Consider the following 25,022-nt stretch of genomic DNA (forward strand, 5'->3'; position numbering starts at 1 on the left):
CCATGGACTGGAACTTAATGCAAGAGGTTAAAAGGACTGTGCATTTCTGTTGTTGCCACCCCCCATCTCCAGTGCCAACTGCATGTGAGAGCTCACAGTAAGTGGAGGGGTGAAGTGAAAGGAAGGTGTATCTATTTATTTATTTATGTGTTTAAGATCTCCCTGTTCTCCTCTTTCTTTCTGTCCTATCCTAATTTAAAATGATGATTTGTGGTTTTCAGTGGTTTTGAATTAAATTAATTTCCATCACCCCCTACGCAAGCCTGCTTTCTTTGCCCACAGCCATAAGTGGTGTGTTAAGCCCTCCACTCATTTCCAGCTTGAACTTCGTTTTGTTTACTTCTCAGAGAAGATAAAATTCCTCTGAGAGCAAGTTGTTGCTTTTGCTGCCTTTTGGTTCTTCCAAAGGCAACAGCCCCAATTCCTTTAATCACCTTAATGGACCATCGTTGTCCCAAAACATCATTCGACAACTTGACTTCTACGACAGTCTAGCAGTTCAAATGCTTGTCTGGAAGTCCATAAGCTGAGCTCTATACCTTCCTCAGTCTAGTAGAGAATGTTGGGGAGGACAAAACTCATATCCCGCAGTCCTTAGAGGATTGCTGTCCCTATAAGGCAGGTTTACACATTACAAATTTTAGGTGCAAAACCCACCCCAGGGGCATTTGCTACATCTCTGTGTGTAACTGGAAATGAAGAAATTCATGCTGTAATAAAAGGGCCAGACAACTTTTTTACCATTCTCTCAGAAGGAGGAAGTTCTGAACACTGGACCCTCTCCCCCAACAGCTTTGGATTATATCCAGTAACTCCTAGGGATGAATGCATAGCGTATGGATTACAGCTACCATTCACACTTCTTTCCTTCTGAAGTCAGAAACCACAAACATGAAAACTGAACAATTCTCTCAGTCCTATTAGCAGAATTTCTAGGAAAGGGCTGGGGCTTCCCAGAAGAGCTCTGCTCTGGTTCTGCTGAGTAATAATCTGCAGAGAGTTTCCTCCTCAGTACTCAAATGAGTGCTCATTTGCAAGACAAATATAAACATGCACTCCTACTATTTATCATCATATACAGAAAGACATCATATGTTTGTTGTCCACTTGCTACATTCCCACCTGATACGAATCCTGAGTAAACACTGGTGGGTTATCATTGATGTCCAAAACAAGGATGGTGAGTTCTGCTTCTGTTTTATGTACAGAATCTGAAACTACGATTCTCAGCTTATACACAGCAGTTGCTTCAAAATCTAGTGGTTCCACCACTGTGACTACGCCAGTCAGTTGATCGATGGCAAATTTCATTCCAGGACCATTATCATAAAGAAAACCAAACTGAAGGGCTGGCCTGGAGTCCACGTCGCTTGCTGACACCCGAGTCACTATAAAACCAGGCACGGCATCTGAAACAATAATTTGCTGAATAAGTCATAGCTAAAAAGATGTCATTTCAACTTCTGAAGATTATGCCAATTTTGTAATATTGAATCTTAGATATACATAATATTTCTGTATTAGCTTTTGCTGTATTTTGACTTTTAGAATAAGAGCAATAACCAAGAATGGCAACAGTAGCAGATTTCTTAAAATGCAACTGCTTTACCCCAGTTTTAGTTCAGGTTTTCAGACTTTCCCAGATCTACTATAGCCATTATGGTTTCTTCACCTGCAACAGCAACTTCGATGGTTTTCCCACAAGCATTTAGGTGGCATGAATTTATTGAACACTGTCACAAACTTCCACAAAATTATTTAACTGAGCCATCAGGGTCCCCTGGTCTGTGCAGAAATAGCAAATGCAATTCTGAATCTTTTCCAAAGGAGGAGAGAAGCTAGAAAGAAATGAAACCTCAAGGCAGATCTACGTGGCATAAAAATCTTAAGGGTTCAAGGTACAGTCCTATGAGATTGAGAAACTGGATAAAGACAGTATCATGTCATGTGCCAAACTGACAGTACCAGGCATTGCAACTGAACCTGTTAGTGATCATCTAACAAAGACTTGAGCTAGCAGAAACTAAACCATTTTACATTTGCATGCCTGAGGCATTAAGCCTCAAAAATGCTGTGGAATGTCCTAAAGCAAATGCTCTTAAATGGAATACAAAACCCTAAATAACTAGCCCGTAGTGTACAGCTGCTGTGCATCCATTACATTGTCATTACCAGTGGGAGCTACATTTAGGAAAGGCTAAAAAGTCATCAGTAGAAAGACATCCTTGATATCTTTTGTTAACAGGAGTACTGGAATTTCAGACCTAAATATAAATTTTTTGCTGATTATCTTAATGCATCACAGGTATGATGCCTGTATTTGAAAATGATGGGCTTAAGACTCAAAGTCTGCAATGTTGAGCTAATGGCACACAATATACCAGATGTATTCTGGGATGAGAAGTCAGGAGGTCCTGCGCCCTCCTTTTCATGATCTTCAACTGGATTGAGGTATAGAGCATTTTAATACTTCTTTCAAATTTACAGATATTACTTCTTTCATCACAGTGAAGTTCAAAAGGTCTCACTTCTAGCAGTGCTGGTTTTAACACCAAGTATTTTTACTGGAGAAAAACAGAAATTGAAGACCTCTGAAGAACATGACACCGGAGCCCAAAATGAACAGATTACAGATGTATTTCTGCAGAGTCTGTTTTCCTCTTTTTGAACTGCCTATGGTTTTGTTCCAAAACTATTCTTAAATGCAGTGTCTAAAGATTAAGCATAATGCCTCTGAGAACATAAGCAGATCACAATTTACTTTGAAATTTCAGTATTAATACGATCCATTAGCCTTTTTACTATGCTAATCCACTATCCTCTTTGCTTGGTTACACAAATCACCAAAAGCACTATCATTGACAAATTCCAGTCTTAAAAAAAGCTTAGCTGTATTATCACACTTACTTTCTGGGACCTCCACTTCACCTAGTGGTTGGACAACTGGAGCATTGTCATTAACATCTAACACCTGTATCCTCACAATACTTGTAGCAGAAAGTCTGGGGTTTCCTTTATCAGCAGCTTGTACAACCAACCTACAATTAAAGGAGGCAGCAATTGTCACTACTGGTCAGAAATCACTGAATTATCCACCAATGTTATAAGCAGGGGGAAAACTACAAGTGAAAAGACTAGCCCTTTCTGCTCCTCATTGCAACTCTTCAACTCCATCTTTCTTTCTGTAAGGCCGACTGTGTGTAGTTTTATTTTTTGTGTCTTGCAGCAAAAATGTCCAGGAGATCCTTAGTGGTAAAACCATCACAAAATAATACAAAGGAATGGAAGTGTTCACCTGTATTCATTTCACCCAATTTCATACCAAATGTAGGCAGTTAAACAAGCTAGCAAGACTTCCACATAAGACACAGCTGGTAATCCAGAGCGGGAATTAAAACTTAGAGTACTAAATTGGTCTTTGGAGGAACCTGACTCTCCTCATCGTTTATGAAAGGACAATGGGAATTTGAAAATTGTGTAATATGAAAACATCCACAGTAATATTCAGGTAAAACGTCTGCAGAGATATAGAATAGTCCCCCATTGTAATACAGATGTAAGTTATAAAAGTGAAAAACCTGAATACATGCACCATTTGACAAGGACAAAGTTACCACTGATGTTAGTGAGACCAGAATCTATCCGTCAGGTTAAAAGAGTTCGCCAGCATGCTTCCATTTTACATCTGTGTAAGGATGGGTAGCAGATTCTGTTAACAAACTTTCGATTTTCACAAACAATGTAGTAAAGAATTCAGTAAGTAACGACCTGATAAACATGGATAAAATGATTTTTATTCTCTGTGGGAAATATCTTCTGAACAATAAAGAGCAAATGTTTACTGTAAGCAAAGATTATTTGAAAGACTTCACCACTACCTAGTATTAAAAATTATCCAGAAGGGAATTCAAAATTAAATCTAATTCAACAGATGCTCCTAAAAAAAGGAAAAAAAAACCCAACACACAACAGTCAAGCAATGCAAAAGGATGTACAAGACAGAGGCTGGCCTATCAATTAAATGTTTTATAAATCAACAACTGTTTGCATATGACATCATATTTTCTGGGTCTCCCTGAAGATCTTTTGAATGCTTTATTTCTCCCTCTTTCTTATAAGTCACAGTTTCTGTTTAAAGTGTCAAACAGATATTACTTCCTAAACGTTCACATGACAGTACAGAATACCAAGGCTGTAACTCAAGCTGCGGATTGCAGCACTTCCATCCCTGAACCACGCCAGCTTTGTCATGGGTGTCCTTGTGGTTTCTGATGCAGACAGAACACATAACACGAATTGCAGGCTAGAACTCAATCGGTGACCATGTATAATTCCATATAGAAAGTGTATTTTTTCTAGAGTGAATATTGGTGAGGTATACATATGGAAATATTTTACTAAAAATAATCACTTTCTAAGGTTTCAGGAAAAAAATCTCATAAAAATATCTCAGCCAAGGCATTAAAATTAAGCCTCTGTCAACACTTTCATTACAACTCCTATTATAAGAGACTTAGAACTTCTGGGGATAAAAATGTTCAATTTAGATAAAATAAACAACTCTTTGCAAATTTGAAAGAACCAATGGTAACATTTTGAAATTAAACAGGAAAACAGTTTTGAAAGCTTCTTTTGCTATTCACTTTCCACCTAACAATGTGCAGATTAATAACATATTAATAGAGAAGGAATACGAAGCTGCAGATTCCTCGAACAAACTGTCAATTTAAAAGGCCTGAATTCCAACACAAACACTGAAATAAATCAGGCTCCCAGTTAAAACAGATATGAGAATTATTTTGCTTAGAAGGTCAATGCTTCACCAACAGTAATCATCCCTTCTTCGAAGGATTTATTCCAGGCATTCTTTAAAGTACTAGTTAAAAATAAAATGTATTATGCTATTTGAATGACTAAAAATCAGAACTGATGGTTTTGATTCAGTGAAAAACTGAAAAATAAACTCCAAATGAAGTGTTCTGTGTATTAAGTTAAAACAAAGTATTTCCTTTACAAAATTATTATCAAATTACACTTCTATTAAAATAAATCATATTCTGTTGATCTTTTTGATGTGGTTTTCTAAAAGTTATTCCGGTTCCTAATAATCCTGATTGGATGTTTAAAACTTTGATGCCTATCCCAGAGGACAGGAAAACTTAACTGATGCCACAAGCCTATGAAAAAAAAAGAAAGATAATTTCTACCGACAGAGACACAGAAATCTACTTTTTGAAGAGATCACAGTACATAAATAAGGTGTATTAATGAATCTGCATAGTCATATTTCCTCTTCAAGGCATAATTAATTTGCTTTCTAATTCCAGTTACGGCATGACCTGTAAAGAAAAACTGTCATGTCAACTCGATCATATATACTCAGAGTTTCTTGAAAAACAGGAAAAACTAATACTTAGTACAAGACAGCTTATAGATGGAAACAGGTTACAGAAGCATCTTTAATAGATTATGAAGAAGAAAATTTGAACTATATTCTAATTAAAGAACAGAACATGTCCCTATTTGTCAGATTTGGTTTGGGTGCTTTCTCTGTTTTCACATATTTATAAAAAATGGTTCCAGAGAGGGAATGGCTGTATAGTTCTTAATAAATGAAAATCCAGGGACTGTCATCATTCCTACAGTGAACCATCACACCCACTTATATCAGTAGGTGTTGTTATTGACTCAGTAGGACTGTATTTCTTCCATAAATTCGAGAAGTATGCAAGAATTCATGGCACAAATGAGCACCTTCAGTGCAGTTCTCAATGCTGTCTAGCTTGCACCCAGGCTCTGTGGGTAATGCCTATCAACAGAAAACTATAAAATACGTAACATCAGCAATCTTAAGGTAAAGTGAGCAAGAACAACACGTTTTCACAAGGACCTTGCATACAAACCTGTAAGATGAAAGGCTTTCATGATCTAGGACTGTATTAGTTGCTAAAATCCCCCGTGCTGAATCAATTAGAAATGTTGCGTTTTCATTACCAGATAAAATTGAGTATTCAGTTTCCCCGTTCAGCCCACTGTCATGGTCAGTTGCAAATACCTGTTCGGGAGCAAAACTGAGGCTTAATTCAGAATTTCAGAAAGAAAAATGTTACACTACCATCACTTATTTCTGGTTACTTTCCTTTTGACGGCACAGATTTAAGGAAATAATCGGACTGGTCCCCAGCATGAGTGTCATGTGAGGTCACCAAATCATAAATTGCAATAGGATGCACATGAATTCCTTCCCCAAGTAATTTGAAATTCAGCCACATAAAACACTAGGGCTGAATATAATAATTTTACACTACTTACATTGCTACAAGTAAGTTTGGTGTTACAATGTTGTCTCTGTTTAGTCCATAAAAATGCACTTTCTCAGGGATCTGGGACTAACCCTGAAAGTATTACTGCTACACAAACAGACAAATGGTAAAATAATTACATTATTAAGTTTTCAGAGCTTTCATGGAATAGCTCTTTAAATCCTTTTAAAAATACGAACCAAAAAATGTGAAAAGGGCAGAGACAAGCTATAAAACCAACAGAATAAATAACATTCAACAGCAGCGAACAGGTTACTCAAAGACTCCTCTGACTCTTTGAAGAGCTGTCTTTGTATTTTTCTGGTTGCTGAACAAGCATTATAACGAGTACAGGATCCAAACCAGAGCAGAGGCAACCAGTCAGACTGAATAAAGGAAACATAATAGAAAGTATTCTGTTATAAAATTTTGACCACACATCTGGGTTGACTGTCTTTTGATTTTTTTCTCCGTTCCTGGACATACGTTTCTCTAAATATGATGTCCATCAGTTTCTAGTCTCTTTGCCCTGGAGGCATTTGTAACTTTCCATTTATTTGTGCTCTAGTGGAGGAATATCTTCAGTACCTAACATGACCCTAACTGTGACCTCACTTGCAATGCAAGAACATGTACTGAGGAAATTATGTGTTCTTCTAGTCCAACTGATGTCTTCTCTTGCTCTAACACAGCCAGCTGGAAACACTTTCAGAGAATGAATCTATTCAGAGGAAGAAGTGTTTGCACATTGAAATTAAGACAAGCTGCTTTTTAGGCATCAGATTTTAAACTGAACACTTGGGTTTGACTCTACTATTCTGATGAGCTGGAAGTATGCTTTTTATTGCTATAGCCCTTTCAGTAGATGCAGTAATGCACGATCCAGCCTATATTGTAACCAGAACCACAGCTTTGAAAAGTATTTTTCAACTACTTAAGAGAGAAACAGAAAATTAAAAAAAAAAAACATGAAATCCAGCTGCACAACTATTAAGAAGATAAAGCATTATCTTTCAAGTTAACAAACCTGAATGAAATATCTGAAATGTGATCTAGAAAAAAATACTGAATATTTTAGATATTCAAGACAAGTAGTAGTAACATCAAGAAGCCCACTCTCAGTTTTAAAGAGACAGTGGTTCAGAACAGACCTAGCGGGATTATAGTCATGAACAGATCAACCAAACTTCTTTTTAATTACAGCACTGGCCTTGGGAAGATGTATTTCCACTTACCTGTATGATATCTGTTTTAGGACCTTGGCCTTCCCATACTGATGCTTTGTAATAGCTTTGCTCAAATGTAGGTACATTGTCGTTCACATCTTGTATAAAAACTGTCACTCCACAGAGTGCTGAATTCAAGGCATTTTCAGCCAAAACTGAAAGATGTATTTTATTCTTAACTTCATAATCAAGAAGCTTTGGCTCTTTTACTGTGATTGCACCTGGTTTATTAAAATTAAAATAAAAATATATTGAGATGTGACATAGGCATTCAGGAAAAAACACAAACAAATGCAGTTACGAAGTCCCTAACATATATGGTGAGCTTCACTGGACACATGCCAGAATTCCAGCAGGCTCCCCACCATGTCCTTCCTCTACCTAACACCCCTCCACATGCTAGTTATCACACACATCTTGGACAGCTGAGTTTTCACTGATCAACCACCACACCGACAATTTCCTAAAACAAAGTTCGATTTATTTGCAGAGGGCTAGAGCATCTGTATATCCCCAACCTGTGGCAGCATAAGAAGCCACCTTCTATGTCTCTCCAAGCTAGTGCTTTTTAGTTTTTATGTTCTAAGATATGCAGCAACGACTGGCTATTGTTTATGGATCTGTCCCTTGTTCAAGATTGAACATAAAGATTTCAAGGCTGGCATGCAGTCTCTCTTCAGCACAAACAATTAAAAATTATCACATCCTGTATACAGGAAAAGCAAAATAGACAGTGGCAGAAGGAATACACTTCAAGATGACAGAGTAACTGAATTCTCTAGGGTAAAACAGAGCAAATAATCAAGTTTGAGGTACACCACCTAGGAGTAACAAGTGAAAGAAACAGAGTGGCTCATTCTAGAGAAGTGCACGTGAAGAAGAAACCAGGTAACAGTCTTCAAATACATGAAGGATAGGTTTTTTGCCTTTGACTAATGTCTGTTGTTACTAGGTTAAGAATATCATTTCATTAAACCAAAATGTATTCATTTATTCAGATAAATGTGAAAACTTTCCAACTGCCAAGACTTGTATAGGTTATCGTAAAGGTTTGCAGAATTGCTATCACTGGAGGTTTTTAAGAACACAACAGACAAAATTCTGTCAGATTTCAGCACAATTGATTCCCCTTCTGCGTGAGAGGACGGACTAGCTCACATCTTTTCATCACTTTGCACTATAGCTAATTCTACAATATAATAAATCCCCCTAGAATGGGAGAAAGTCTTCTCCAAAGTGAGGTTAATGAATAACAGTGCCTGAAAACACAAGTAGAGCAGACCTTTGGCTGTTCAGAATACCTAAGGTAGAAAGGGCATCAATACAGCTAAAAATACTTTTGCTGTAGAATCAATGGGTAGAGAGTTACTGGTGTCAAAATTAATGCTGAGGTAAGAACTGTTAAGAAGTCCTGAAAGGCCACTCCTCAATTAATGTTTTCTAAGAAACAGAAACTACAATGGCTCAAACCTCTCAAAAGAAGACTTGTGACATCTACTGCTATAAAGATTCCATTAATGTTTGTGAAGAAAGTACTTATGAGACTCTCAATCATTTTTTTTGCCTGGCTTGATTTAAAAAAAAAAAAAAAAGGAAAATGCCCTTTTTTTGGGGTTTTTTTTTTTGGGGGGGGGTGTTTTGTTTTTTGTTGTTGTTTTTTGTTTTGGTTTGGGTTTTGATTGCTTATAACCAATATTGGCAGACTTTGAAAGCGGGGGGGGGGGAGGGGAGAAGCGTTGTTGGTTTTTTGGGGTTTTTTGGGGGGGGGTTTTGGGTTGGTTGGGGGTTTTTTTTAGGTGATACTGGAGAAGATTCACTTTCCTGGGTCTAAGATGTTCTTTAAGATTAATCTTTATAGCTTTATTTCAGTGAAATAAGGAGGACTTGGAAACCAGCTCTATGACTTTAAGGGCCTCTCATCTAAACAAAACAAAATAATTTTAACTGTCCATCAGCATCAGACATGATAGCTTTACAAGCATACACCACATGATGCCCGCAGCCATCAGAATAAATCGGAGATTAAAGCCTCCAAGAACCCAGGGAGAAAGCCACTTGTTTAGAATACGAGCTATTTACACTGTTTCTGAGGAAAAATGCTCACACTGTCTATGCCATTCCAGAAAGACTATTCAGAAGGCAAACTCTTTTGTTGCAGATGTTTAGGAGCTGAGAGGCAACCAGAGTAGCTATGCTCTCTTACACACCTCAGAGGAGAGTACACAAATGCACGAGCTGTTGCTCACACACTGCTCTCCTGCCATCTGATACTCCTAAACAAAGAGTAGGTGAAAGCAGATTTGCTGCAGAATGCAAATACAATCGCAAAAAAAGAAACAGCCCACCCCACAGCAAACCCAAAAACAAACCAAAACTTGACTTTCAGACTTGTCAAGGTTTGCCTGAATCAAAGAGCATTAAACTCAACCAAGAGTTTAATGCTTCCTATATTAGGAGTGTTTTTGAAGGATTATGTTTATTGAGATTTTGTGCAACTTTATGACGAGAAACAAGATGGATTCTCAGCTCGAATCACAAAGCAGTAGTTTATCAACTCCCACCACCTGGTGATCAATAGCTAATCAGAACTGAGCATTTTAACAGGAACACCGGTGTTCAATTTCTTTCCACATCAAGTTTACAATACTGCAGGTCTCTCCACATCCCTGGTTTTACGAATGATTTATTCATGGTAACAGGAGAGGAATACTCTAAGATATCTACCCCCGTTCTTGTGGTAGGAACTTGCTGTATTTTAGAGACCGCGCTCTTTAAACTACACACAGGCACTTGAAAAAAACCCACATATTTATAAAAAAATGTACCTGTAATGGGGTGTATGGAGAATATGCTTTCCTTGTCACTGAAGATGCTGTACTTTATGTTTTCACCTGTAAATCTGCGTTCAGAAGCTTTTACAGTTAGAAGTGATGTACCTACGGAAGCAATATGACATTTTCATTATATCCACTTTAGAAAGCTTGATTCTAATTTTATATTACTGTGATTAATAGCAGAAGCACAGCCAAACACCTGTGTACTAGGCTAGGTGCTTATTTATGAAATAAAACTGTAGACAATAAAAAAAATTCTTCCACGATTTTGCATTTCACTGCATTACAACTTCATAGGCAAGGCAGCGTCTATCCCTCCTTGCCCAGTAAATTACTCATCTGATCACAATTTCACCACCTGCCTAAATAAAATGATGAGGTTTAACTTTTCCCAATCACAAACTCCGATGTACCACTGGAATTGCCTCTTATTTGAAGTTGTCTATATTCCTTTTACTCAGCTTATGCTGTACTTGGTCATTTAAATCTCACCTTTTCATGAATTCTTTTAAGGAAAACAGTCCTCTTCCTGTGGATCATAGGAATGCATGTTATCCCTGAATGACCATATAGAGTTTATTTTTCCTTCATTTATCTGAATTCAGCTTGGATTTTTGAACAATATTTTAAATGAAATATTCTTTAAAAAAATTTCATTAGCCATGAGAGAAAGAAAAGATGAAGCTACATTCATAGCTATATGTCAATTCAAGCAGAATCCAAATTCCATGAAAACAGCAATAATTTAATATAGAATACAAGAGGCATGAAATAAAATCCTGTTTCAAATAGCATTAGAGGAAAAATCTGGAAGCGAATACATTATCCTGCTCAGAACCATCACATTTAACAAAAACACAGCAAGTTTAAAATGCATTATCAAGATTTCCAAATAATTATTATTTTCAAGTGAGTTATGGAATTGTTTAGCATATATGGCAATTGATTTTAACAGGCTTTAATTATTTAATCTAATTGTAATTGATTCCATGCAACTGTGATAGTGAGATTACTCTGCAACCTGAACTCTTCAAAACAGCATCACAGACAACCAGCTATTTTACTACCTTACAAAGGGCATGCTGTTCGCATTCAGTGTCCCCAACATCAGAGGAAAGGACTTCATCTTTAGTATAAAAATGAGAGGAAATGTTGCTCTTAAAACTATCTGCTACCTTTTTTATTTTAGCATTGATACTCTCTAATTTTTAAAATCAGGAAATTTTAAGGGGTTTGTCTTTTGCTCTGACTGGCAAAAGCAAAAATGTGCTGATTTTGACAGATGTAATTTTCAGTACTAGTCAATAAGATATTTACTAGAGAAATTCTGCAAGTAAGACCTAACTGTACAATAGGTGGAGATGGATATGAATTCTGCACCGGTTTGTTTAGGAACTAAAGTAGTGGGTTGTAAGTTGAATTTTCATTGCTAAGCAACTTTGATTTACTTCAAAAGTCTGCAAGGGCAATCATTCACAGCATCCTCAGAGCAGAGTTAAAGATAAGAATTCAAGGTCTGAAGAATGTTACTATTTATCTTCTAATGCTGTCAGCAGTCTTTTTGTTTGTTTGATTGCCTGTTTAAGAAGAAAAACTACCAGAAATAAAGGAAGCAGCAGCATTTCTATTTGAAACCCCATTTTTCAGAGGTTAGGTTAATAAATTGTTGCTCTAGGTCCTCAAATCCTGATGCTTTAAGTTCCGTATTTTTAATACAGTCAGAATCATTTACAACTTCTTGGCAGAGAACAAATTTCTTCTGTTTCTAGTAACTTCACAGAAAATGACTCCTTCAAACGGTGAATTTTTACAGTTCATTGTCAAAAAAATATGACCAAACTCTGAGGCCTGCTGTGACACTGTCTCCTGTGCTGCGCAGGTAAATGGCAGAAGACAGTATCCACCTGCTCGAGCTTGCAATTTTGAGTATACATGATTCAAACACTGCTTCAAGCAGAGGTCACAACATGTAACACTTAACCTGGAGAAAATTAAGAGAAAGGTAATTTTCTGGATGCAAAGTACTCTGAGATGGCAGGATGAGGATAAGATTGGCTGAACCTACTGCAAGGAAGAAGGGAAATCAGGATCATAGCAGAAAGCAGTTACATGGACTTGAAACACTATGCAATCGACTTCTGCATTAGCTAGGAATATTAAAGGAAGTGAAGAGTGATTTAAAATGTTTATATTTAGGGTTTTTTCGGTTCAGTCACAGACAACCTGATTGCATTTGAAAGTATCTGCAACTGCTTTAAGCGCCCTACTCAACAACCTTTACGTTATGCCTGCTGACTCGAAACCGAAGCATGGCAGTATGGACAGTATTTGCCTAAACAGGCAAAATAGGCCTAAAAACATTGACTGTACTCTGTGTTAGGACAAAGCATATACACCAGAACTGAGCGACTGTGTCATATCATCATTGGTTTTCCCCTCTCTCCAGTACTCACTACAGTGGTCTCTTTTTCTCTCCTTTGCCATCTAACCCCATTATTTCTTGAGACTTCTTAACTGCTCATGGAGGAAAAAGATAACTGAGCACAAAGAGTAAGAGATGACTTACAGAATAAGAGGTTACGTATTTTATATCTATTAGAAAAAAAAAAAAAACAACCCAGAAGAGTCCACAAGTTTTACTGGTGAATGTGACTCCCACAAGGACTATGCAAAAAAAACATTCAAGTGGAAAGCTTGGTGAGACTGGAGTCTGGAGACTCCAGTGACTTGGTTATTTATTGACTGGCTTCTAAGTGCCTGTTGTAATTCAGTTTGATATTTAATATTTAATGTCTTTAAATATTATAAACAAAAAGTAGAAGAATGGGATTTTCTGAAGGTGATCAAACTTGGGAGTCAAACACTTAAAATCTGACCTCTAGGACCAATTCCTGAGGCACTCACCCAATTGACGAATTTAGAGCAAATTAAAACTAAGGACCCTTGGCTTTGGCTTTTGTCGTTTATATTATTCAGATTTTTTATTCTTTTCAAAACAAACTTAGACTTTTCCCACTCTATCAGTTAAGGTAGAAATAAAACTAGAAGGAAAAGCCTCATACCAGTTCTACAAATAATCAGCACATAATGTAAATCTCCCCTGGACTGAATACACTGGTACCATTCATATTTGTAAGGGTTCCAGGATCACATATATCCTGTAAGCTAACTTCTATGAGAGTTTTAATTATAAACATGCTTTTTTCCCACTGAAATGTAAAATATTTAATATTTACTTATGCTTATATAAATAAGAAAATACTACAAACAGAGCCAAAACCCTATTAGTATTTTGTAAAATCTCTCATACTCTTAAAAGAATTTGATCCTCTAAGCAAATACACTTTTATTAAATACATAAACTAACATTTTAGGATGAAACCCTCCTGTTTACCCTGAAGCTTTGCTAAATTTCCTTTAATCAAAACTTCTTAAACAGAATCTTATTTATATTTTCTATAGATTGGAGAACATGTGACTTTGGCATTCTGGTACCACAGTTCCTTGAGGCATTTCTGTAATTTTAGGCTGGATTGTCTAGCCTGACCCAGAAATGTATCTACACTTAAGAAAATTTAGGATCAGATCATTTTATCTATTGCTATAAAGCCCTGATTTTTATTTTCTTTCTTTAAACCTAACAAAACCTATCTTCCCTCTTACTACTTTTTCTTGTAAGGAATTTTAATGCAGGATTAATGCAGGTTAATCCCATCTCTCCTGAAAAGACCAAAACCTCAGGGACTGGGAAGACAAACAGGCTCTCCGGACACCTTCTGAAAACAAAAGCCCATTGCGTCAAGGGAGAGACAAAACAGAGAGCCCAGAGCTTATCTCTGGCACCCCCAGGTCTCTCCCACTTTCTGGACGCCTAGGATTGAGAAGCCCCCATACATCACCATGACTGACTCTCAATGGGTAGATCAATGAAAAGACAGAAAATGAGAGATTAACACACACTGCTGTGACATCTGAACTGTATCTTCTGGAAGCAGCACTTCCCCCAGGGCAGATTCTCCAGTGCAAAGTGACACACAATTACTGTACAGTGCTGACAGTAGTAAAACGGGGCTTGGAGGCCTTGGGGTATCTGTGACTCACAATCACGGAAAAAACTCATTTTAGGGTGTCCAAAACTACTTGTAAATTGTGGTCAAATTCACAGAATAAACCCCATTTTTTAAAATGTCAGGATAAATGTGTTTAGGGATTTTTCAGAATCTTTTTTCATTTGTAATAAGCGCGATAAATGAAGCACTGGTTTAGAAAAATTTAAAGAACTTCTTATTCCACAGGTTCTGTGCTCAGTATGAAATGGAAGGGAAATAGATGCTCCTCTGCCCGAGGAGACCTGAATCTACACCTTTCGTAGTTCAGGAGAGCGTTTTAACCATCGAGCTACTGCACGCTCCACTCTTACCTATTGAAAGCCTTCCACTTTTTCCAAAATCCTATTTTTTTGACAGAGCTAGTGAGAGAGCTAGAAGGATGCTCCAGTTTGGTGCATCAAACTCATCACAACTTTTTAGAAATAGCCTGAAACCAAAATATTTAATCTATGGTTAAAAAAAAAAGTCACTTAATAAAAAAAAAAAAAAAAAAAATCACCTTATTGCCTATTTTTGATCTCTAATTGAAACATCAGTTACACAGCATTATCTATATCTTAAAATACACTGCTGAAAATTGGGCTTGTAGCCCCAAACAGGCACAGAGAAAGGAATGACTGAGTAACCGCAGGTGTAATTACAGCAACAGACATCTTCACCCTTCATTCTCTACGCTGTTTGTAATTATCCAAGAATATTGACTGGTTTTCCAAAATTATTAGCCCATTTATTTTTTAATGATTACTAATCAAATATACAGGCTGTTACTCAAGATCTAAGAACTCACTAGTCTCATAATACCCTTAGGATATACATGAATATTGCTTTCATTTTACTGAGGGAAATTTGAATGCTAAAAAGGACAAATGATTTGCTCAAGGCGAACCTCATGAAGCAGTGTTTGAATTAAGAATATAGTACAGGTCAGATGTCTAAGTAGGTCTGATCAATTGTACAGTTGGATTTGTGGGCAGAAAAAATGCGAAAGGCACTCCTTTCTGCCCCTCATTAGGATGAGCCTATCCTCTGAAGCAGGAAAAGGTATTAACATATCTAACGGGCAGGAGGTATAACTACTACTATTCTTTGAATGATAAAAAGCAGAGCAGTAATTATCTTCATTATACAAAACCAAAATAAGTAAATCTGTAACCACCTTGTAACTGAATCTGGTTTGCCTATAGGTAGCAGTCAACAGCACAGGTCCTACCTAGAGCTACACAGTAGAAGCCTGTCCAAGTGACAATGTACCACAGCCTCCAAATTTCTCTCCCCTTCACCCCACCCCACCTCCCATTATCTTTTTTCTGGAAAGTCCCAAACTTCAGTAAGGTTTTAGAGTATCTCTGAAAGCTACTACAGTTCATGAAGGGTTTTGCAAAAACAAGAAATGTCACGTTGGAACTGGTAAGTACTACTCATCTCACCTGGCCATGTGTGTGTTCACAAGTGAAATGACAAGTAAACGCTGTCCACTCATCATTAAAGTCATTCCGCTAAAAGAGTGAAACCACCGATCTCCAGGCTTCCCAGGCTGAGGGGTGGAAACGCACCACCTTCAGCAAGGGAGCTTTCTGCTTTATATGAGCAATACTGTTGTACGTGGGCAGCAATCTCAAGAGCTAGACAATACCTTCAACTAACAAACCATGCTTCTTTTTCATGCTAGTGCACTGGAAAAGGGCAGGTGGTTATTTGCTACATCCAAATAAACTTTTCCCTGATGCTGCACTGGAAAAAGGTTTCCCTATACTGTTCATTATAATTACCATTCCAGAAGGAGAGGAGATTAGCAACCGTAAGAACACAAACTGGGATTTGATGCCCACCTGCTGCACTGTTCTCAGGCACGCTGGCTTCGTACAGGCTATGGCTGAACGAAATCTCCTCCTCTTGTTCTTCTGTAAAGATAATGACCATAGCTGTGGCTGTTCGAGGTGAGATACCTTGATCTGAAGCTGTCACTAGCAGATGGCTACTGAAGTCCCTGGAAGTCAAGGGCTCCCAAACAATGATGTCACCTGTCTTTGCGTTGATCTGAAATACAGTTTCTGCTATCATCAAACTAAAAACAACAGCTCCATTTGATCCCAGATCCACGTCCTCTGCTCTCACAGTGGCTACTGTCTCATTCACAGGGGTTTCAGCAGGCACAAAGGCCCTGATAGGATTCTGCAAAAAAACAGGATCATTGTCATTGACATCATCAACACGCACCACAACGCTGACAGTGGTGCTTCTTGGCAAATGAGCGCTGCAGTCGCTTGCCACAGCCCTAAACATATACCGGGATTTGGTCTCCCGGTCTAGTGCCTTTGTAGTAACTATAGAACCCGTTACACTGTTGATAGCAAATGCTCCAAAAGTGTCATCAACAAGGGAGTACATAACTTCGCCATTCAGGCCTTCATCTTCATCAGAAGCAAAGAGGTCCAGGATGGCTGAGCCTTCCTCTATGTCTTCTCTCACAGAGATTTGATATTGGGTCTTCACAAACAGCGGGCTGTGGTCATTTTCATCCAAGACGATTAGATAGAGCTGTGCAGTGGAGCTTCTCGAGGGACTGCCTAGGTCACAGCACTCAATTATGAGAGTGAAATTGCTGACGTCTTCTCGGTCTAAGCTACGAGTGACCAGCAGTTCTCCTGAAGTGTTATTTAGGGTGAAGTATTCGCCAACATTTCCACCTTTCAAACACATGAAAAAAAAATCACAAACAATTGCTTTTGAGAAAAGAATCCCCTGCGAATATCACTATGTTAATTGCAATAACATGATCCAATTGCTTGTACAGCTGGTGAGCTCGTGTGCCTTAAACATATTTTATTCCTCTTATACGAATTAAAATCTGCAATTCATTTAAATCAGTGGGTGGCAATGACAGTAAATACAGAATGTCATATCAATTTACGGAGTGGCTGTTTTGCCAGATGCATGTCTTTTTTCCCAAAGCAGCATACCTTGTAAAATCTCCTGCGACTATGCTGCCACATAAAGTGACCTCTTCCCAACCTTAGTTACAAATTCCAGAAACCCGTAACGCATTGCTGACAACTGGAATTGCTTGTTCCTTGTTCTCTTCTACAAACCTGTCTCTTGGAAGTGAATAGTTGCGCAAGGTCTTGATTTAGGGGAGTGGGGAGGTAAATATGAAGAAGTTGACAGAAAAGTCAGTGTTTTTATTAACAGTGAATGGCATATATACTTTATAACATGTAGAAAGACCAAAGGTAATTAAAATAAAGATAATAAAAGACCATGAAATTAAACCCAAGAAAACGTAAAGGAATCCATAACTGTTTCTTCAGACGAGAATGTGCTGGCTGTTACCACAGTAGCTGTCTGCCTACATTTGAGCTATTGCTGAGAGCCACAAACCAAAGCAAGCACAGCAAACTTGAATTTGTGCAAAGATATTACAGGAGGCTTTGAAGAGCTGTGGAGCTTACATTGGCATAGTGGACACAGGGAGAGTTTGGCAATAGGAAAATCAAGAATGACATTACTAATTGCTGGCTGAAAGATGCTCTCATGAAATAAAATTAATAAAATTAGATTAGTTATTGTACTTATTTGGAAGTGCATATTTACATTCAGAACTTCCACAACTGTAACAAAAATGACAAATTATGCCTTGATGAATAATGTCTCCTTACAGCATTTGGTAGATTTTTGTTTTTCTTTTCTGTACTATTTCAAATCCAGAAACCAGACTGAAAATATGCCTGGAAAGTGCTTATTACTGCTGACAAAGGGGTGAAAGATCTCTTTTTTTCCACATGAAGGAAGCATGTGGACACAACGGCAGCTAGGGAGGCCTGGTGAAATCAGTATCTGTCTAAAACTTGGACACTGCTGTTTATACACTTCCTGATTTATGCTAATAAAAATGATGGGCTGTAACTTACCAATTATTTTGTATCTTAGAGCTCCGTTATTGCCGGCATCCATATCTACAGCCCTGGTACTGTAAATGACAGAAGGCTGTTGGTTCTCTGGAATACGGATCTCAGAGGCAAGAAGAAGAAATGTGGGAGAGTGATCATTTTCATCCAGCACTGTGCAGATAACTGTCACAGTGCTCGACAGCGATGGGGTTCCGCTATCTCGAACCAAAACTAAGATGAATAAAAAGAAAGTACATTTTATGGAATACTTGTAGATGCAATAATAGATGTTCCTTAATAATAGCAGAATAGGAGAGTTATTTGTTCTATGCAAAAGGGACATGCTCCTCTGTACCTGAAAATCTTACCACTTCCATCTAAACCAGACAGCATGAAAAAAGGTAACGCTGATAGCGGCACCGCAACCATTCTCACTCCCCATTTTACAGGCACTCATAGATATTTCACTCTGTTACCTTTAATAGTGAAAACTTGCTTGGTTTCCCTGTCCAGTGATGCAGTTGTTATGAGTTCTCCAGTGTCTGACCTCATCTTGAATTTCTCATAACCAGTTCCTGGTAAGATTTCATACCGAAGCAAGGAATTCAGTCCTTTTAAAAGCAGAATGGAATTCTTAGTAAAACATAGCCACTTCCCTCAAATTCAGGTATACGCATTTGTCTTTTTTTTCTCCCTCTCCCTGGGAAATGGGTTACAGATGAAATTATTACTTTTAATGTGGTGAGTAACTGTTCCTTCATTAGCACAAAATCCTTGTCCAGGATTGGACACTCAAAGGGACCCCAGCAACATTTCTAGACACTCAGGGCATGTCTCCAAACAAGCTGACATACCAATATGGTGCAAGAGAGCATTAACTTAGACCATGGAATCCATGTGTTTGTCTTCTGTTCTTCCCCAGGTAGTTTATTTCTCAACAGGATGTCAGGCAGAGTGCTGGTCTGGTCTGGCAGCTCTGGTTCTCCACTTAACATCACTTGGAGCTAATGTGACAGTAGGACACCAACTAGCATGAACATTCAGAGAAAACATTCACTTCTTAGCACACCCACCAATTCTAAATATTCAAAATACTGAGCAGGCAGGTGTCTAAGTTTCATCAGGGCTCACAGGGTAGCAATCTTCTAAGCTGCCTTCAACAGGAAAGGTGATTTGATGGACGTTCCCACATCACATCTCAGGCGTCCCACTTGCAGCCAGTCTCCAGTATCACTTCAAAGTCATGCAGGATTTGCAGAAGAGTATAGTTTCCTTCCCTCCAAGTTTTTCTGAATGCCAATTCCATTCAGTTCCTAATCAGACCTACCATTTGTATGTAGTACAGGTATGTTGTCCTTCCTGTCTTTCTCTAGGAAATAGGCTAAAACCACACAGGCTTTTGAAAACCTTTCAAAGTTGCCCACCCTGATGAGATGAACAAGAAATGTGACTTCACATTCTTAACTACTGTGGTTAAAAAATAATTTCTTTCATATTTCTTCTAGTTTCAACACCTTCCTCAGGGAACTATACTGTCATCTCCATCACACTTATATTATTAACTTTAATGAGTTTAATCCTACAGTAAACTTGAAGGGCTTGCACTACTGTGCTTTTTTTATTTTTCTGGCAAATTTTTGTAAGTTTCATTCAATCATTCTGTGTTTTTCCAACCAACAATCAGTCTTTTAGCAGGGACAGTTGGTGCACCTGGAAAACTACAGCACTCTAGTCATACGAAAACTGCTATTCAGAATCAAACACTGCCTGCCTGTTCTCATCCACTGCAGTCGAAAACAGAACATTCTGCACTGGAGCTGGAGAAACAGCAGTGTGAGAGAAGAAACAGAGCCTACAGTTTTTAACATGCATTACTTCTTTTGTTTGCCTTTGAATAGCTTTGCTAATTAGTTGACAATGCTACTGAAATTTGATTAAGATAATTATTACTGTAAATGCATTTGCACCTAAACTAAGTCAAGGGAGGGACATGTTCAAACAATACATGGCAGAAGGAAAAATGAGTTACAGAAATCCTTCCAGCTTTCCAGAAGAAAGAAGTAAAATCACAGCAGTTAGGACAATCAAGGAGAATGTCTTGAAAGTTGAAGTTTACCAACACACACTATCTGATCTACTCATATTAGATACCATTCAACTACACTGAAAAGGATGCTCACAGCTCTGTCTGCATGTATCTCTCCTTAATCACCAATATGTAACAGATGGAAAAAAAGACCCATGAGACAGCAGTGCTGATATTAACTATTAGCCTTTGGTCTCCTGCAACTAACTGCTTCAACTTTCACTGACAGATTTCACAATGGGCATTATTTACAGACACTGCCAAAAAAACCTACAGGTGCCATCCAAGCTGACTGTTCACACACTGTTGAAATTAAAACTTCTTACCCTTAAAGGTCACAGATATGTGACACTTTAACTATATTTATTTACCAAGCATTTACTGTCTCCTTTCCCACATCCAGCTGCTAGGCACTTAGCAGTAGAAGAAAGCTGTACATCCTGCCCAAGAGAGGAGTGTGATGACTCTATGCATCACAGCAGATGACATGTTTGCACTTGATCCAACCTGTTGGTTAATTATTCAGTAGTGCTAGTCATGTTTTGGGGCCTGGCATTACGAACTGAAATAAGAAACAAACTATTCTTCCTCTGTATGATGAGCTGAAAGAGGAGCTACTGGCCTGTGGCAATGAACCCTTTCCCTGCAGGTCAAATGCCAGGGTGGATGCATGGTGCCTGAGCTGCAGCCAGGGAAAAGCTTCAGCCCCTTTTCCTATTCCACTGTCACAGCACAGGCAGCCCCCATGGTCCCACAGCTTCTTGGAAGCAGCATCTGTGGCATTTCACTGTGGATGTGTCTACTGCCAACACTGGTGAAGAAGAAATGGAAACAAATGTCACCACACCCCCAATCCCCAAATTTAGGCTCAAGCCTCTGACCTATTTTAAATATGCTGCAGGTATCTTTGCTTTCCCAGCATTTTCCCACAGCATTTACCTGTATTACACGTCTTTACACCTGCACTTACTTGTGTTGCGCTGTTAGCCTTGTTAGAACACCCATAGTGTAAAAAAGGCTTAGAAAAAGGCAGGCAACATAGAGCTGCAGTAAGTCCAGCTCTTGTAATGTGCAGGAGGGAGCTGGCCAAACAAGATGTTTCATGGATATTCATGTAAAAGAAAATCATTGCTAGCAAAAATGTTAGTAGTGATTTCGAAAAGAGAAGAAAGGAGAAAAGAGAAGAAAGGAGAAAAGAGAAGAAAGGAGAAAAGAGAAGAAAGGAGAAAAGAGAAGAAAGGAGAAAAGAGAAGAAAGGAGAAAAGAGAAGAAAGGAGAAAAGAGAAGAAAGGAGAAAAGAGAAGAAAGGAGAAAAGAGAAGAAAGGAGAAAAGAGAAGAAAGGAGAAAAGAGAAGAAAGGAGAAAAGAGAAGAAAGGAGAAAAGAGAAGAAAGGAGAAAAGAGAAGAAAGGAGAAAAGAGAAGAAAGGAGAAAAGAGAAGAAAGGAGAAAAGAGAAGAAAGGAGAAAAGAGAAGAAAGGAGAAAAGAGAAGAAAGGAGAAAAGAGAAGAAAGGAGAAAAGAGAAGAAAGGAGAAAAGAGAAGAAAGGAGAAAAGAGAAGAAAGGAGAAAAGAGAAGAAAGGAGAAAAGAGAAGAAAGGAGAAAAGAGAAGAAAGGGACCTTTTGAACCGGAAGCAAGCTTAAAGCTTGGGTCAAACACAAAGGTGAGGGCTTGCTTTCCTTCTTCCCTCCAAAGGGAATGAAGTATATAGACAAATAAAACAAAAGGTTGATGAGAATTGATATTGCCAGTAAAAATGATTCCTCCCTGTGGTAAGTCAGGGAACATATGAAAAAATAAAATAAAATCTGTGATGGGAGGAAAGTCCTCCACTGAGACCATGCAAATATTACTAGGAATAAATAGCAATTTAAAGAGCAAATAAAAACAAAGTTAAAAATGCGATGTAAAAAAAATGAAGAACACCATCAAAGCAGTCACCTTATTCAAAAATTCTGTTCCAAAAATGTAAGAAAAGTAAGTAGCATTATACTTACATAACTCCTAAATAAGTCCAATTTTCTTAGGTTAAGAGCATCAGTTCAGTATTTGTTTGGAACAATATAGTTACATACACATGACATGGGGCCAAATCAGGCAAATGTGAGAAAGAGACCCAACAGAAGGACTGTGGTTAGTAGAAAATGTACTTTGAAAAAGAAAGCATCAGACACAGCAGTGCTCCAGCCCTACGTCTGCACAGGCACACACAGACTGTGCCACCCAGTACTCTTGGAATATCCTTCCTCTCCACCCTGCCAAGCCACCCTGATTCCCCCTCCTAATGGTTCCCAAAATTTTCCTTCTGCTCTATTTCCCACAAGATGCGCAGTAAATAAGTACAAGGAACACAGAAAGGAGGGAGAGATATTCAAGCAAATTCCCACTTCTTTTCTCTATTATCTTGCAGATTTTTACTTCAAATACCACCTTTTTTCAAAATACAGAGATCCACAAAAGAAAATACTTGATAGAGCAAGGTACAGAGGTAGACTGTAATGCTGCTCAACTGTCATGAAGATTTTCATAGACAGGACTACCCACCCATTCCTGATTTCTAAACACTTTACATACTTGTGGGGAAATGCCTCTTCTATACAGCACCTCCGTTGTGCTCACATCAGCCTTTTCTAATCAACATATGCTCTGCGTTAAAATGACAAATCTTACTGAATATAGAAAATTATTTTGCTTATAAGATCTACTGTTTTATCTATTTTCTGGATTGCACAACCTTAAACAATTCTAAAGATGTGCAGAAAGTGAACTCACAGTAAAAAGTCATTCACAGAGCTGGGATAACCTTTGGGCTGATTACGGCAGCACTGTAATATGTAACTCTCTTTCCAGATTTTATCTTTAGTGCAGACCAGACTCTGTGTAACTGCTTCACGTCACACCACCTGCATGCACTGTCCGTGGTATTACTTACACGTCTCTCTCCAGCACACAGACTACCTGTAACTCATATGCATTTTGGATATTTCAAAAGAGCGGGAGCTGAAAAATGAGGGAATTTTTTGTTGCTTAGCAAAGACTCTTTCTTGTCTTTGCTCACTCTCACAGGCCTTACCTGTGATTGAAAGAGCATAGGAACCACCATTATTCACCCATTCTGCCTATGTGTGAATGCATTAACATGCATTAACATTTTTATGTACATAAAATCCTACTTGAAATCTAGAGCGGCTTCCAAGATCCCGTCACAGCTCGAGTAGCTGGAAAATCTTTGATGACAGTGCCCCTCTCTGGTCACAAAAGATTAGTGCATATTTGCCAGTTCTTGCACAAAATCAGGACCCTTACCTAGGGTCCTGATCTTACCTAGGATCAAAATGATCTGATTGAGAGCAAAAAAAATTTTCAAATACTGTCTTTAACTGAGTTGAAGCAAAACATTGTTGCTGATTTATAACCAGAGCGAGCTGGCTATCATCACAAGAAAGCTGCAGTACACGGAGCTACTCTGCACCAGCAAGCATGCATTTTTTGGTTAATATACCAGTCAGACCTGAAGCTGCCCCAGTGTGCTAGTCAGAATACCTCCAAGCACCGAATAAAGGTCGAGGTTCTAAACCCAAGGTCATGTTTTGAAACTCAGAACATGAGAACTTGGAAAAACCACAACAGCACAACAAGCAAGAAGAGCAAGCAGCAAGACTTAACTGGTCTACTATGGTCCACAACGAAATTTAATTGCAAAAGGACAGAAATTACCTACATCTCTGTCCACAGCTTCCACCTTTATGACAAACTCCCCTGGATCTTGGTTTTCATGAACTGCAGTCTCATAAAGTTGCTTCAGAAATATTGGGGTCTCATCATTCACATCAAGGACAATGATGGTTAGAAGCTGCGTGGCAGAGAGCGCTGGGCTGCCATCATCAAGAGCCATGACTGTCAAACTGTAGTGTTCCTCAATCTCACGGTCCAGAAGTTGGGCTGTAGTTAGGAGTCCTATTATAAAGAAAGAAGGTATTAAAAAAGTATTCTGGTCCAGTATAGGATCCCAGCACTCACAGCTTCAATGGAGCATCAACTGTGCACACTGTACCACTGCCGCAACGTTTCCAGACTAGGGAGTTGATCATAACCTGTGAATCCCTTGAGAGTGCTAATTGGCCCAGAAATACTCATTTTGACACCAATGGAAACTGGGATCCATGGAATATTCAAGTGAGGTTGAGAGCCTCCTTTTTATTTAACTTTGGGCTTAACTTTTTAAAACTTAAGCATTTGTTGTCTTCTGCACGTAAGTTATGCAATTAGGAGCTCTATACATCAGTGTCAGCTGTATCACATAATGGACTCAATATCAGCGTAAGAATCAGAAAATATTGTAGCTACCAGGGTGAGATTTGCATTTGTGTGCAGATGGTATAATAGCTACAGAACTCATTCAGGAACCAGAGGATTTCAAAGGACTGAAGAATGAATTCCATCAGCACTTTGAGCCACCACTGAACACATTCCACTCACAGCGTAATACACATTCCCTGATCTCATCTTTGCCCTTCCTCACGTGTACGTGTGTGTACATTAAGTATGCATCATTGTCCTGGGTTCAACATGGAGGAAC

At 38.4% G+C, this 25,022-nt stretch overlaps 1 protein-coding gene across 1 annotated transcript in view; it reads right to left on the minus strand.

The window, feature by feature from the left end:
* Positions 1-24,400, minus strand: part of DCHS2 (dachsous cadherin-related 2) — a gene marked incomplete at its 5' end in the record, with an annotated part of 32,536 nt that extends 8,136 nt beyond the window's left edge. The window contains 9 exons of the mRNA XM_010143595.1: positions 1,123-1,409; positions 2,908-3,038; positions 5,904-6,055; positions 7,538-7,749; positions 10,354-10,464; positions 16,301-17,158; positions 18,380-18,589; positions 18,835-18,969; positions 24,161-24,400. Coding sequence (XP_010141897.1) covers positions 1,123-1,409; positions 2,908-3,038; positions 5,904-6,055; positions 7,538-7,749; positions 10,354-10,464; positions 16,301-17,158; positions 18,380-18,589; positions 18,835-18,969; positions 24,161-24,400 — 2,336 coding nt within the window. The remainder of the gene's footprint in view (positions 1-1,122; positions 1,410-2,907; positions 3,039-5,903; positions 6,056-7,537; positions 7,750-10,353; positions 10,465-16,300; positions 17,159-18,379; positions 18,590-18,834; positions 18,970-24,160) is intronic.
* Positions 24,401-25,022: the final 622 nt, after the last annotated feature.

Source organism: Buceros rhinoceros, unplaced genomic scaffold (genome assembly GCF_000710305.1).
Source record: "Buceros rhinoceros silvestris isolate BGI_N320 unplaced genomic scaffold, ASM71030v1 scaffold4709, whole genome shotgun sequence".
Taxonomy (NCBI): Eukaryota; Metazoa; Chordata; class Aves; order Bucerotiformes; family Bucerotidae; genus Buceros; species Buceros rhinoceros.